Consider the following 15,152-nt stretch of genomic DNA (forward strand, 5'->3'; position numbering starts at 1 on the left):
TGATAACAAATCTAACGGCAATCAGTCGCCCCTGGAAATAAGCCGCTTTACATCCCCTTGGATTATGTGCTCCTATGCAAAACTGCAGAAAAAATATTTGCGCCCCTCTCAAAATCACAACTCACCAGATGCGATGGGCGCTGGTGTCGGTCCAGGGTTCCATGCAGACGCAGCAAGTGGGCCTCCCACCCACGTCGCTGCCTTCAGCCGCCGCCGCGGAAACCCTAGCTCCGCCGTGCCCCGTCTCGCCTCCTTCGTGGCCGCTCTGCTGGGCCACGTCCCCCATCCCCATGCCCGCGCCCTCCAGCTCCAGGTCCTCCTCTGCGCGCGCGGCCGGCCACGACATTGAGGCTTTTCCCTTTGTACCATTAAAAAAGATGGCCCTTTCCTACAGGTCACTAAAAAGTTCGGACTTACCTGGGTGCCATGAAACTTTATTTCTTTGCCCCCCAAGCCATTCCGTCCATTTTCGCTGGTAACGGTGTGTAACTGGGAGGAGAAAAGACCGAAGTGCCCTCAGTGTAGGAGGATGAGTAAAATTACCGTTTGCCCTGTGTGCCACTCCCTGACCAGCCCTTTTTTTCCGGCCCGGGGGCTACCTGCTGGCCATCCATCATCCGCGGAGCCGATTCCGTGGCGTCCAGCCGAGCAGGGCGATGCGACTACGCGAGAAAACAGTGAGTGGCCCCTCTCATCATTCACGCGACGACCAAACATGAATACGAATGACCAGACCAACAGCAACAGGAGTGCACACTACTTCACTCAAAACTCTACACGTACTCCTCCGCCGTGCCCTTTCTTTGCCTTTCCTGATATCCGGCGCAGCATCTCGTTCGAACGCTAGCTTCAGCAGAAAGGACTTGCTCAGAAAAAGAATGCTTGCTACGACGTATGCCAAGATTCCAAGCATAAAAAGCGCAGGATTCCTCCTGAACTTGCTACACGTCGCTCATTTGCGGGGTATAGGTTTACTGCAATGCTACTACTCCTACTCCTCCAGCGGTAGTCGTTGGGCAAGCATTGGTTTTTGGCTGCGATGATGGCACGCAACGCGTTAATTTGGTGCAGTAATTAGGATTAATCGATTACCCTACCGTTCAGTTTTGTCCCATCCAATAAGTTCCAGATCCAAAAGGAAAGCTTCCCGACCTGAGCAGCCTCATCTCAAGTCGATGTAACAAGCAACGGCAACATGTAATTCTAGTATAGTACTATGTTTTAGTATATTATATCTTTAAACAGTTATAGATAAAAAAACTTAAATTATGAAATATATTTTTATAATAGATTAATTTGGAGTTATAAATATGAATATGATTCACTAAAATTTTGATTTATTTGGCACGCTACCCAGAGGGAGTACCATCACCACACCACCAGCGACGCGAAACGAAAAGCTGTGATTTGGACTCACGCCGCCGAGCAAGCAGCGGTGCCCGACCTGTCGTGCGTGTCCATAAGCGAAACAGCGGTGCTATATGTGTAGGCATGCCGTACGCACAGCACTGGCAGACTATCTAGTGACTCCTACTGTACCTCACGCGTGAACGCCTGGCTGATGGATCGATCATGCAACAGTCAACAACAGCAAAAAATGCAACGTTTTTCTGGACGGAGGGAGTAGACAGCCAGCCTGTGTGTTGCGTTGCATTGCATTGCATTGTGTGGCCCTTCCAAGTCTCGACATCAGTGTACTTGCAACTCTGACACGACGCAGCAGGAGCCACTTGTGACATAGTACGGCCTGCAGCTGCCGCGTGACCCAGCACGAATTCGAGATGGCAGTGAGGAGCATGGAGCGAGAGCGCTGCAGTTTGAGACTGACTCTGCCGGACATGGGATCAGTGGTCGTATAGATCGCAGCCATTCAGCCTCGCTGGCCACTTTGCGATCTGCGCCTCCACTTCCTGTGTGCCGCCGGGTCCGTGACTCACCGAATGGAACCTGCCAACCAGTCAAACACACAGGAACACTGGAACAGGATGGCAGAGCTGCCTGCAGGACAAAAAACAGTGGCATTCCGTTCCATTCCCGTGGCTGCACCTGCACGTCCAACAAGTGCCCGACCTGTCTGTCAGTCAACCCGTGGCGGATCACACTTCTCTCTGCCTCCACTTCCTGTACGTGCCAAAGCCACGGCACCAGCCGACCGTTGCACCCAAAAATTCGGCAGTTCGGACGATGATGAAGCGTCCGATCACTCCGGCCACCAATCCACCAGAAGTCCAGACCAGCACCAGGCAAACTAGCTGCCTGATTCGCTCCGCGGATGATGGATGGCCAGCAGGTAGCCCCCGGGCGGGAACAAAAAGGGCTGGTCAGGGAGTGGCACACGGGGCAAACGGCAATTTTACTTATCCTCCTAGACTGAGGGCACTTCGGTCTTTTCTCCTCCCAGTTACACACCGTTGCCAGCGAAAATAGACGGAATGGCTCGAGGGGCAAAAAAAAAAGTGTCATGGCATCTAGGTAAGTCCGAATTTTTTAGTGGTCTGTAGGAAAGGGCCATCTTTTTTAATGGTACATACGAAAAAGCCTCCACGACATTGGGGGACTGCGGCGTGGACGAAGGCGGTTGATTGTTTTGTTTTGTTTTGACAGGAGAAGTGTTTGTTTGTTTTGTTTTGGGTTTGTCGGGGCAACCGGATACAGTTCCGATTCGAATTCCAACAAAGGCGAGAAGCCAATTAATTAGGCCGGCCCTGTGCTGTGCACCCTATCTCTATGGCCCACACGTGAGAGGCCCAACAAAGGCGAGAGCCCAAGTTCGGCCCAGCCCTCGCTGATTGTGTATACACACACGTCGCTCGAGGAGGCGAGGGGGGGAATCTGACCTCTCCACAGTCGTCCACCCTTTGACCCTTCTCTCCGGGGGCCGGGGGGCGTTGCTTATCAGCGCCGGCCGCCGCCCGAGTATGGCTCGGAGGGGGGTGTCGTACGTGTCGGCGACGCAGCTGGTTTCCATGGCCAGCGACGCCCGCGTCGCCATCGTCGACGTTAGGGACGAGGAGAGGGGCTACGACGGCCACATCGCGGGGTCCCACCACTACGCCAGCGACACCTTCGCGGAGCGAATGCCCGAGCTCGCCCGGGCAACCGGGGCCAAGGAAACCCTCGTCTTCCACTGCGCCCTCAGCAAGGTGAAGGCATCCTCCACGCGCCCCTGCTCTGCTTTGTTTCTCCCTCCGTTCCTGTATGCAGCAGCCGAGCGGCTAGCGTCACTTGCAAACTTGTACTAGGAGTAATAACAAGTTGAAAAAGTTTAGGTCCTGGGGAGGGGGATCTCCCTGCGCTCCATGTAATCACGCATTGCCTCGCGCCCTCACTGGAGTTTGGTAGTGTGGAACGAGCTGCTGATACCAATTCGATTTAGCTCTTCTATGGTACTGTCCTGATTCAAGACCCCTAACACTGCAATTTTCAAAGCTATATATAAAGAAAACCTTTGGGTGAACTTCATGAAGAAATCTAATGAAGAGACCACCTTCCATCAGGTTTCTATTTCACATGTTTATTTACTACTACTACAAATCTATTGTTCCAACCATGCTCTCAGTTACTTGTTCAACATCAGAGTTACCATTGATCTATCCTTGATTCCTTACAATGTCAGGGCCTATGAGCCATTTGTCTGATTGCTTGTTTTGACTGAATCAATAATCCTGAGACAGAGTTTTTTTCTTATTATTAAAGCAAGTCTACAACCTAGCATTTCTTAGTTCATGTAACAGTGTCCAGCGAACTCTACTGCCATAGAACCAATAAGGCTTCTTTTTTTGCTTGGTATATAAGTAGGATTAATGCACGCCATGAATCCATCCGTCCTTTTGAATTCTACATGTTATATGACTTGTGTTCTTCAATCTCTAGAGTCACTGCTACTGTTCTTTTTAATATGTTCCCTCATTGCAGGTTCGGGGCCCATCTTGTGCACAGCTGTTCCATGACTATCTTTCAGAGGCTAAGGAAGATTCAGGGGTAAAGAACATCATGGTCCTAGAACGTGGGTTTAATGGATGGGAGCTTTCAGGGAGGCCCGTTTGCCGCTGCAAGGACACTCCATGCAAGGGTGTATGCTCTTGAGTATCTAAGATACTGTATACTGTATCTGAACTCAAGGCAGATGTTGCTCTATGCTTCGAGAAATTGATCCTATCAACAGGCTAGATTGATAAAATGACATGTCTCCATGTCCATTGGATGGATCAACAATGACACCACGTGAATTGTTCCAATGAATAACAAGTTAATGCCACCTTACGGCATGTAAACTGTAAACGGCATTTGGAATGCTTGGAAATGTTTTGTTTCCATCAACCTATGTGCATTCACATCTTTTCAATTGGCTTTCATTCTATGTTCTCCGCAACAAGCATGCATATTTCTACCCTTTGTCACAATTGTTTTCCAGTTACTCTTTGTGGATACTCACGAAGAGATTTATATCCTTACACTTTTTCATTGTGGTTGCCAAAGTAACGTGGCGAAAAAAGTTGACCACATTGATCCCTTTTGCCTGAATAAATCTGCAGTATGTTCATTCACACTACATTTTTTGCCACAATTTTTCCTTGGTTCTATCAGGCATGTTCGACTTGCTCAAATATGGATTCTGCTCACATAAACCCTGAATCAACAACAATGTGTATCTTACATATGAGCTCATTCTTTGGCTCCAACACTGCTGCGGTAATGTCTGACATAGTCTGCTGGCGAACACTGAGGTGTTTACTTTAGGTGTTGCGTCGGACTTCAGTAGTAGTACTAATTTTTCTGCTGTATTTCTGGAGGCGTGTAAAATATGAACTGTCGATACTTGCGCTGTTGAGATGATATATATCATGGTTGAGGATAATGGTTACAGACGGCCCATGTATAGGAAACAAAAAACCAGATCTTTTCTTGCAATCATTCAGATACTTATTTGTGCTGAATTTCCAGAAAACAGCCAAAACATGAATTTTTCATCTGAACAATATTTGCTACAGAAAGGTGCCAAGAATAGATCTTAGTAATGTTTTGCTGTTCTTTTAATAGGCTAGAGTGCTTATGATTATCTTACAATCCATACATTCTTTGACATCATTCTATTTACAGAAGAATTGAAGTAGCATACCAATACCAAGTTGGAACAGCCCGGCAGCTATACAGGTGTACAACCAGGGAAAAAAAAGCCTGTAATACAATAAGATGTATTTTCTTTCTATGGCAAGAAAAGCAAAAAACCTGTAATACAATAAGATTTATGTTCTTCCTACTTCTCAAAAGAATAAATAAATGTGTAAAAAAATTTCCCTGTGCATACAGAGTTGGTCAACTCGTCAGCCGAGATTGGGATCTCCAGTTAGGCATTAACCAAACAACAAGCCAATGAAGGTTGAGCTAGCATCCCATATTCCCATTGACTAACTGAAAGTTGGGATCTCTGGCACGAGATCAATATTCTGAGTTTCTGGATTAGAAAAATCCATGTCAGAAGTAGAGCTCTGGTTTGAGATTGACATTCTGAATTTCTGGCGAGAAAAAACCATGTCAGAGATGGATCTCAGGCTTAAGTCTCGACTCAATGTCGATGTTGTCAGCCAGGGCGGCATGCTGTGAACTGCAGAGTGCAGACCATGGGTGCACAGCTGCAACAGATTATACAAAACTGACATTTTCTGGTTTTCACCTCCTCCAGGATCCAACATATCTCCTCCATTGAGACTGGTCCAGCAAAACCTCAAGCTCCCTCAACACTTGCCATGTAGCATCACCCACTTCCATCGGACGATTGAAAACTAGAGCCTTACGCTTCACTAGATCCCACAAATTCTTCTGTATCACAGTCAAATTGGTTGCCACGACATGGTCAAGCACCATCTCAAGATTGGCTATGTCCTTCTCAGCCACCTGCAATGAGATCTCTCGCCACTGGAGGACTGAAGGGAACGGCAGACGTATGTTATCAGCAATTATAACAGGAATGCAGCCTAGGAGGACTGATTCCACAAGCCGAGGACTCCAAGGTGCCCATCCCAGCGGACAGAGACAGAACAACGACCGAGCCATCTCAGATCGGTAGTTGTCAAACCGCTTTCTCTTAAGGTAGAACTTGTGATTGCGACCATAATGTTGTAGAAGCTCAGTCCTCACCTTCCTGTTACAAGGAGAAGTTATTTTTAGTCCTATCTAGTTTATGTTAAGATATTGTTATGTTATTCATAGGTAGAAGCATTGACCAAAAAATTAACTATTATGGATAATGAAGCAGAGCCTAGGAATGACCCCATAATCACTCCCCTTACAAATCATCATGGATAATTGCTAGATGAAGTGACTAAACGAGAAGCAAGGGCTTTCAGTATATGCTTACTTGCTGTAGAAGTGGCCACTAATGTTCTTGGGGTGCACCTCCATCTTGCCTCGAAAGAAGGCAAAAATGTCCCTCTGAGCCTTCTCTGGCTCCGGTAGTTCATGAGCCACCTCCGGCGGCACATGAGGTGGGATCACAACATGCTCCACCTCCTGACATGCGTGATGGCCTTGGACACCAAATGTCTGTAGCAGGATGGACCTCTTCAGGAACTCTGGTATGCCGTCGGCGATGGCTACATCCTCCTAATTAAAAATAAGGAACTTTTTCAGTGAACACGAAGTTCCCTTAAATAAGCCGGATTGGCAAGGTGTCTTCAATCAGTTATTAAAGTTTAAACTGAGCTGTGAGCTCCATTGTGACAGCACAAGATGAATTCGAAGTATCTGGGGTGGGAAATTAGATGGCCTAAGCTCAATTTGGCAAGAAATAAATGAACTGTATCTGGTTTGGATTCAGAACTAGGTGAGCTGCATGCCTGATTGCCTGCATTCCACAGTGTTAAATCCCAGTCACGACTAGCTGTTATATGCTATTTCCAAGCCAGAGCGCAAGCAAATTAGTAGTACTAACTTGTTACTTACAACCTCCTATTTACACGCAAGAGATTTAGGTGCGCAAGCAGCACGCAACCAACCAAGCACCGCAACAAACTGAGCCCAGAAAAAGTCGGGAGCTTTTCGGCGGACACGCTCACCATTGGATGGAAGCAGGCGCCGAAGTCGTGGGAGGCGACGAAGACGTGGTCGGCCCCGGCGGAGCGGTTCCAGTACGGCATCCGGGCCCGGACGAGGTCGACGGCCGCCGCGAGGAGGCCCCGGGCGTGCGACAGCGAGGGGAAGCCGTTGGCCGTGGAGAAGTTGCAGGAGACGTAAACGGGGACGAAGAAGAAGTCGGCGTCCTCGGGCCGCGCGGCGCGGCCGGCGTAGGCCAGCAGCGCCTCGTGCACCGCCACCTCGGCCGCGAAGAGGTGGCGCGAGCACCGCGCGTCGGCGGCCGCCCAGTCGCGGTTGAAGCGGGCGGGGAGGTCGTAGACGTAGATCCGGACGGGGGGCGCGGCTGCGCCGGTGGTGGTGGCGGCGAGGGCGCGGGGCTTGGAGCGGAGGAAGGAGGAGCGGCTGAGCGGCGCGGCGGCGGGCGGCGTGGCGGAGAGGAAGAGGGCGAGGGAGAAGGCGAACCAGAGCAGGAGGAGGAGCAAAGTGGAGTGCTTCCGCAGCTTGGCGGCGAGGGTGGGGGCTGCTGGGCTTCTCCTCGGCTTGGGATCTCTCATGGCGGGGGCGCGGGTGGACGGAGCTCACGCGCCCCTGTGTGGTCTCTGCTATGCTTTTGCTTGGCTTCGGGACATCACGACTTCTTCTCAGAGCTTGCTGGTTCGGCTCATCGGCTGCTGTGCTGTGCTGGCCGCTGGGCCGTCGTGGACTCTCAAAAGTCTCTCGAGTCTCAACCGTAGCACTTTCGTTCTCTTTTGCAAAAAATTTTAACCCGATAAATAGTACTACTTTCGTCTTATTTGGCAAATATTGTCCGATCGTGGACCAACTAGGCTCAAAAGATTCATCTCGTGATTTTCAACTAAACTATGTAATTAGTTTTTTTTTACCTACATTTAATACTCCATGCAAGCGGCTAAAAATTGATGTGATGGAGAGAGAGTGAAAAAACTTGGAATTTGGATGGCATCTAAACAAGGCGTTAGTGTCTAATTATGAACTAATTAGGTTCAAAAGTTTTGTCTCACGATTTCTCACCCAGCTGTGCAATTAGTTTTTTTTCGTCTATATTTAGTACTCCATGCATGTACCGCAAGATTTGATGTGACGGGTACTGTCTAAAATTTTTTGGAATCTCAACAGGCCCTAACCCTTTCGCCTTCCTTGCTCTCTCCTCTCCTCGGAGTAGCCGAGTTGGAGTGTATTTCTTGTCAAGCCAAAGCGTTTTTCCGTTATTACTATTACTCCTACTCGTCTCTTTCTTATCCCGAGATGTGAAGGGATTAAGCAAGGTATTCTTTTATCTCAGGTGGTTACTTTTTTTGTGTGCTTTCAGATTATATTTAATTTTATTTTATTATTCTTTGACTAATTTATAGCTTATGAAATATTTTTTAATTATAAAGCTTGTTGTCAAAGACTATAGTCTGAAAACCTAGCACCTAAAATATAACAACTTCCTTAAAAAACAATACTTAGAGCAACAACTCCAACAGATTCGGTATATCCTTCTTAATTTATAGGAATAAATATTTTAATGAAACATACTCGCAAGCCTCTTTAATTAGATTTTCAAATGTAGATATTCTATATTTCGGATTTCGACTTTTTATAGTACGCATAAGATATAGAACAGTTGTTAGAGGGTACAAAGACATAGAACATGATTTTTACTCAAATAACTCTCCAAATAATAATTTAAAGTCTAAATTTTGGAACGACTCGTTTACAAGTGAGCACTCCAGCCTCGTTTACAAGTGAGCACGTGCTTCGATAACCTTGCTACTCACTGGATTGGGGTGTGTCATAGTACCATATATATTTCAATTCAAGTAAGGTATGCAAATCACTCTAAAGGTTAGTTTAAAAACTCCAATCTCCTTGTCATCCTAGACTTTTTCTAGAGTAGCAATTCATGGTATGCTATTTCAGTTAGTCACTTATAGTTCACCATACAGGGCTTTCTATCTCTGGAGTTTTCTCCCTCTTATATATTGTAAAGAGTTAAATGCACGGTAGGTCCATTAACTTTTGATCGTGTGTCATCTAGGTTCATCAACTTTTAAAATGCATTTTTTGTCCATTAACTTTTGGTGGTGTGTCATCCAGGTCCATCAATTTTTAAATTACATTTTTAGGTCCCTAAACTTTTTAACTGGTTCACCATAGGTCCATACCCTTTTGTTTAGCGAATAGATCTGACATGGCACGCAAAAAAAGCAGCCACCGTGGAGTACAGGACGAGATCACCATCCGGAGATAATCTTCAATACGAAGAACCTGATGGGATCACCATCTACGATTTCTCGAGCGGCGGTTCGACGGAGAATAAACTCCACAATAAAATCCAGTCTAACCTACCTGGTACAAGGCCAAAGGCCACAGGTATAGGCATGCAGGTCACCTAACCTAAACAAAACTCGGACTCCACCAGCCCAACTAGGACCGATTGACCCTGAGTCCCTGATTCGGCTAACATGCACGGCACGCCCAAACGCAACCACCAATTTGACTTACGTAGGCACTAAAAGCTAGATGCTAGATAAAAGATCGTGTGTCACAACTGGATAGGAAACTAATGCATGGAAATAATAAAATACTACGGCAAAGATGCTAATCACGTTGAGAAAATTCCATTGATGATCTCCACCTCTTTAAAATTAGTACTGATATATTTAGTTGGCTTCATTTTCTCCTCCTTTCCATGCAATAATAAGGCACCTCTATAAAATATCTTTGATGACAGTTCAACAGTTGTAAATTTCTCCATGTCCACAATATATTTATTCTTAAAAATAATAGTCCCAAATTTAAGACCAGAGGATATTAACGAATTACCGGCTGCTACATTTAAATTATTGCTAGACAAGTCTCCATGAACATCTTGAGGAGCTATGGACTCATCGCTGATAAGGACATGGCACCTTCGGATACGAACAATGATTATAAGGTGCGCTCATTCCTACATTTGCATAGTGGCTTTGGTTATAATTCACTTAGTTCCACATGTACATGTCACTATTTGATTGTAGGTTCAAATGTGTTTCATAATGGAAGTTCATCAAAGTTGAACTTTCGGTTCATCGGCAGCCCGACAGTGCCTCATTGGAAAGGCCATAACTCATCCATTCGGAGTGCGATCGAGGTCAATGAGCACTTGATGAAAACCTTGTTTGATAAGCTTTCAAATAGATCTAGTTCCATCTCAATATCACATCGGCAAGGCCTCCAAATTATCAATATATTTTGTCGCTATTTCTGGCGAGAGCTACACTGTCGTCATGGGCTTGTTAGACATCCTTGGGACCCAGGCCCAAGTTGGAGCACGCCCCAAGAAGATGGAGAACGCCTAAGAGATGGCCTTGGACGTCCTTCTCCTTGGCCACCACCTTAGGAGGCCAGCAAGGATGTCCAAGCCAAGCCAGAGGTCCAGTCCAATCCGAGTTCGAGTCTGCCTTGGCCATCAGGAACAATCTGCAATAAAACGGATGCCTAGGACGCATCCGAACTCTGTTTTCGATGATCCATATATGGATGAAAAGATAATTTGATAAGGAAGCCAATCCAGGTGGTTTCACATCAAAAGCTCTTCAGAATCAACGGGAATCGTCGAAACAAGTCAGCGTCCAGAATCTATCACGGTGCTGCGACACCTTCTTTTGGGCCGTTGGGCCTTGTAACGTGTTGGGACACCTTTAGGACGTGAATAGGGATCCTTGGACGTCATTTAGGCTATATAATCAGTAGCCACCATCTACTTTAGGGTTTAGGTTTTGCTTAGATTATTCTGTCAAGAACAGTTTCGCCGTTCATCGATTTGTGAGACCCCAACTCGTGAGATTAATCATACATCTGCAATTTGGTTGCCATCTTTCTTGTTCTTGCTTGTGTTCTTCGTTGCGTAGGCAGAGATTAGCCTTCTTGGCGAGGTCAACCTGACCCGAGACTTGGTTGATAACCAGAGGAGCTGTGGTGCTAAGATTGCAGGGTTCGATCTTTCGATCTGAAGCCGGATCGGTGTGTCATTCTCCGCCACAACGATAGTTATTATCATCTGATGGAAGATCGGGATCCCCGTCTCCATTAAGTGGTATCAGAGCTAAGGTATACCGTCAGGTTCACTTTTATTCCCTAGTTTGAGAGTTTGCATTCGTCCTATAGTCCAGTGCCATACTTTTATTTCCTATCCTAGAACCTTCCGTGCCATAGCCTTTGCATATTTCAGTTTCAGATTCTGTTGTTGAGTTTGTGTCCTAAGTTAAAGTCTTGTTGCTGGTTTAGATTATGTTCTTTTCTAGTTTGTGTTGATCCCTCCACCCACCGTTATTCCGTATCACCATCAGTTTGCATCTTGTGTTCACTAAAACCCTTAGTCGAGCAGCTTTCTTAAAACAGTCATAACTTTTGCATCGAAACTTGAAACGAGGAAAATTTTATATCTATGGAGAACGCCAGAAAATTTTAGATCTATTTCATCCCAGCATAGCTAGGTTCGCAAAAATTAGATTTGCGAAATTCGATTAGGAAAATTGAGTTTCTGGGCCCACAAGTTTTGTTATGTTTTTTAGAGCACAGTCCTAATTTTCTATAGGCCACATCTTTTATTCAATTGAGCTCAAATTTTTTGTGGTTTATTCTTGTGTGCTCCTTGCTGAGAAAAAAATATCAAAAGAGCAAAAGCAAGAAAAAAAAGATTGGACAAAAAAATAAAAGAAAAAAATAGTAAAAGAGAATATAAGATATCGAAAAGGAGCACATAAGGAACACTCAATAGCTCTATTGTTTGTGGTACCTTTTGCCTTATTCATATCCGTTGCTACCTTTAATACTTGTTTTCTTTCATCCTTGTTTTCTCTCTTATTTATCACAACTGGTGATAGGAACACGTATAGGGCAGCAACTTGAACAAGTGCTCTGGACATTTATTCAATATTGCTGTCTGTCATTGACTTGTGTGCCACATATACATATTTGTTCTTTTGCGTGTCTCTCAAGCTCCACATATACTTCAGATCGGTACAGAAAAAGACCCTTGTAATCTTGGTATCACACCCTCACAGGTATCACGTACCAGCCACCGGTTGTACCGTCCACTGCTTTGCGTTGGTAAGAACCTTGTAAGAGCTTGATAAGGTGTTTCCTTTTGCTGTGATCTTGAGAGGCAGCACCACTCCACCTGCGTAGTAGGATTATTAGGGATAACCTTCACTATTTGTTCCTTGTTTTTGTGTTTACAATGACAGGTTGTTCGTATCCACCGACTTTTGATGGTATAGGTGCTGATGAGTACATGGAGTGGGAAATTGCTATCGATAACATATTTGCTACTCGCCTTATGTGTCCAAGGAGGAAGGTAAAAAATACAGTTAGTGTTTTATGACATTCTACTTTATCTTGGTGGGAGTCTTTAGATCCTTCGGATAAGCCTCAAACTTGGAATGATATGAAACTTCTTATGCGAAAAACTTTTATTAATCCACCTCCTGTTTTGACTTTATATGATGAGGTGCACCATTTAGAGGAAGAGTCTGTTGTTATTCCTTCTACTATGCCTAAACTTTTGCAGGACAATGTAGAAAAGAGCAAGGATGCCATGACAGAAAATGAGAAGCTCACAGCCTCATGTGAAAATTCAGAACCATCAACTATTACCCCTATTGAACATGAGAGCAAAGGTAATGCCCATGATGCTAAACTCACAGAAGGTGAGAGTTCTCTTGATGTGTTGAATTTTTCCACCAATCATGCTATGATAGAGCAAATTTTAGTGGAGCATTCGCTTGATTTACCTTTGTCACAAGATGATTTGCTTGATGTTTCTTGTGATGAAGATGACTTGCATGATGATATTTATGTTATACCCATGCAATCATTGAAGAATGATCACGCTGTATGTGTGCTAAAAATGAGCACTTGTGCTAAAAATAGACTTGTTATTCATAATGCTAGTAAAGTTGATGAGCTGAAATTATTGTCTTCTTTAAATACTTTGGGTTATATTGAATTTGATGTTCCGTGTAATCTTAGTTCTTTAGAGGATAAACTTTATGCATATGCTGATTTGCCATGGTTCTCTAGACATACATATCACTTTATTGGAAAATATAATTGTAAAGGAGAGTATATGGAGCATCGTGTCTATATTTGTTCAAATCTAAAATCTCCTTATATTGTGTAAAAGTATGATCAACCAAAGGATTGCAATTGCTATAATCTTGTCATATCGAGTTCCCCTAGTTTTGTTATAAAGAAACATGTTAAATTTCAAGAAGAGGAGCAATGTTGGCTACTACCAACAATGTTTTCTTCATCTAATCCCAAACCGAGGACGATTTGTTGTCAAGAAGGGGAGGATGAGGAGGACATGGCACCTTCAGATACGAACAATGATTATAAGGTGCGCTCATTCCTACATTTGCATAGTGGCTTTGGTTATAATTCACTTGGTTCCACATGTACATGTCACTATTTGATTGTAGGTTCAAATGTGTTTCATAATGAAAGTTCATCAAAATTGAACTTTTGGTTCGTCGGCAGCCCGACAGTGCCTCATTGGGAAGGCCATAACTCATCCATTCGGAGTGCGATTGAGGTCAATGAGCACTTGATGGAAACCTTGTTTGATAAGCCTTCAAATAGATCTAGTTCCATCTCAATATCACGTCGGCAAAGCCTCCAAATTACTAATATATTTTGTTGCTATTTCTGGCGGGAGCTACACTGTCGTCATGGCTTGTTAGACATCCTTGGGACCCAGGCCTAAGTTGGAGCACGCCCCAAGAAGATGGAGAATGCCTAAGAGATGGCCTTGGACGTCCTTCTCCTTGGCCACCACCTTAGGAGGCTAGTAAGGATGTCCAAGCCAAGCCAGAGGCCCAGTCCAATCCGAGTTCGAGTCTGCCTCGGCCATCAGGAATAGTCTGCAATAAAATGGACGCCCAGGACGCATCCGAACTCCGTTTTTGATGATCCACATATGGATGAAAAGATAATTTGATAAGAAAGCCAATCCAAGTGGTTTCACATCAAAATCTCTTCGGAATCAATAGGAATCGTCGAAATAAGTCAGCATCCAGAATCTATCACGGTGCTACAACACCTTCTTTTGGGCCGTTGGGCCTTGTAACGTATTGGGACACCTTTAGGATGTGAATAGGGATCCTTGGATATCATTTAGGCTATATAATCAGTAGCCACCACCTACTTTAGGGTTTGAGTTTTGCTTAGATTATTCTGTCAAGAACAGTTTCACCATTTATCGGTTTGTGAGACCCCAACTCGTGAGATTAATCATACATCTGTAATTTGGTTGCGATCTTTCTTGTTCTTGCTTGTGTTCTTCGTTGCACAGGCAGGGATTAGCCTTCTTGGCGAGGTCAACCTAGGCCGAGACTTGGTTGATAACTAGAGGAGCTGTGGTGCTAAGATTGCAGGGTTCGATCTTTCGATCTGAAGCCGGATTGGTGTGTCATTCTCCGCCACAACGATAGTTATCATCACCTAACGGAAGATCGGGATCCCCGTCTTCATTAATCGCCTACTCCATGGTGGCTGCTTATTTGGCGTGCCATGTCCGATCTATTCGTTAAACGAAGGGGTATGGACCTACGATGAACCAGTTAAAAAGTTTAGGGATCCAAAAATACAATTTCAAAGTTGATGAACCTGGATGACATACCACCAAAAGTTAATGGACCCAAAAATACAGTTTGAAAGTTGATGGACTTGGATGACACACCACTAAAAGTTAATGGGCCCAAAAATACAGTTTGAAAGTTGATGGACCCAGATAACACACCACTAAAAGTTAATAGATCTACGGTGCATTTAACTCTATTGTAAATGATATGAGACTCATGTCTAGAGCATTGTAGATGTGAGATTCCAGTACATGAGTTGAGAGCAGAATAAAATCGCTCATGAGCTTGCGCAGTTGACGAAACATACATCACATTCAACAATGTGGTGTGTGCAAGTTCCCAGTGCGTGGAGTGCCTTATTGCGAAAGTATGCAACATGTTCCTTGAGTAATCAATATAACTCTCCTTTTTCCCAAAAAAAGTGGCTATTTGGATTTTGCATTT

The 15,152-nt window shown here is 44.8% G+C and overlaps 2 protein-coding genes across 3 annotated transcripts; one reads left to right on the top strand and one right to left on the bottom strand.

The window, feature by feature from the left end:
- The first annotated feature begins 2,826 nt into the window (after positions 1-2,826).
- On the top strand, positions 2,827-4,355 carry LOC136509595 (arsenate reductase 2.2-like). The gene is made up of 2 exons (XM_066504347.1): positions 2,827-3,143; positions 3,916-4,355. Exons 1-2 carry the CDS (start codon positions 2,919-2,921, stop codon positions 4,084-4,086), a joined length of 396 nt encoding a protein of 131 aa, XP_066360444.1. The 5' UTR covers positions 2,827-2,918; the 3' UTR covers positions 4,087-4,355.
- Positions 4,356-4,996: 641 nt separating this feature from the next.
- On the bottom strand, positions 4,997-7,758 carry LOC136509604 (probable glucuronosyltransferase Os03g0107900). Of its 2 annotated transcripts, XR_010772399.1 has the most exons (4): positions 7,056-7,758; positions 6,359-6,603; positions 5,230-6,142; positions 4,997-5,178 (listed from the first exon to the last, which is right to left on the bottom strand). XR_010772399.1 is itself a non-coding variant. In XM_066504354.1 (3 exons), exons 1-3 carry the CDS (start codon positions 7,626-7,628, stop codon positions 5,671-5,673), a joined length of 1,290 nt encoding a protein of 429 aa, XP_066360451.1. In that variant the 5' UTR covers positions 7,629-7,758; the 3' UTR covers positions 4,997-5,670. The 2 variants fall into 2 exon arrangements, 1 of the variants encoding a protein (XP_066360451.1); XM_066504354.1 differs by having other exon boundaries at positions 4,997-6,142.
- Between the last annotated feature and the right edge of the window lie 7,394 nt (positions 7,759-15,152).

This window comes from Miscanthus floridulus, chromosome 1 (genome assembly GCF_019320115.1).
Source record: "Miscanthus floridulus cultivar M001 chromosome 1, ASM1932011v1, whole genome shotgun sequence".
In the NCBI taxonomy this organism is placed as follows: Eukaryota; Viridiplantae; Streptophyta; class Magnoliopsida; order Poales; family Poaceae; genus Miscanthus; species Miscanthus floridulus.

Bases quoted from the DNA above. Each gene is read 5' to 3' on its own strand.
- LOC136509595 (XM_066504347.1), top strand. From the start codon at position 2,919: ATGGCTCGGAGGGGGGTGTCGTACGTGTCGGCGACGCAGCTGGTTTCC. The intron at 3,144-3,915 runs GTGAAGGCATCC...CCCTCATTGCAG, and splicing joins TCCACTGCGCCCTCAGCAAG to GTTCGGGGCCCATCTTGTGC.
- LOC136509604 (XM_066504354.1), bottom strand. From the start codon at position 7,628: ATGAGAGATCCCAAGCCGAGGAGAAGCCCAGCAGCCCCCACCCTCGCC. The intron at 6,604-7,055 runs GTGAGCGTGTCC...ATTTTTAATTAG, and splicing joins GCGCCTGCTTCCATCCAATG to GAGGATGTAGCCATCGCCGA. The intron at 6,143-6,358 runs GTAAGCATATAC...TCCTTGTAACAG, and splicing joins AGTGGCCACTTCTACAGCAA to GAAGGTGAGGACTGAGCTTC.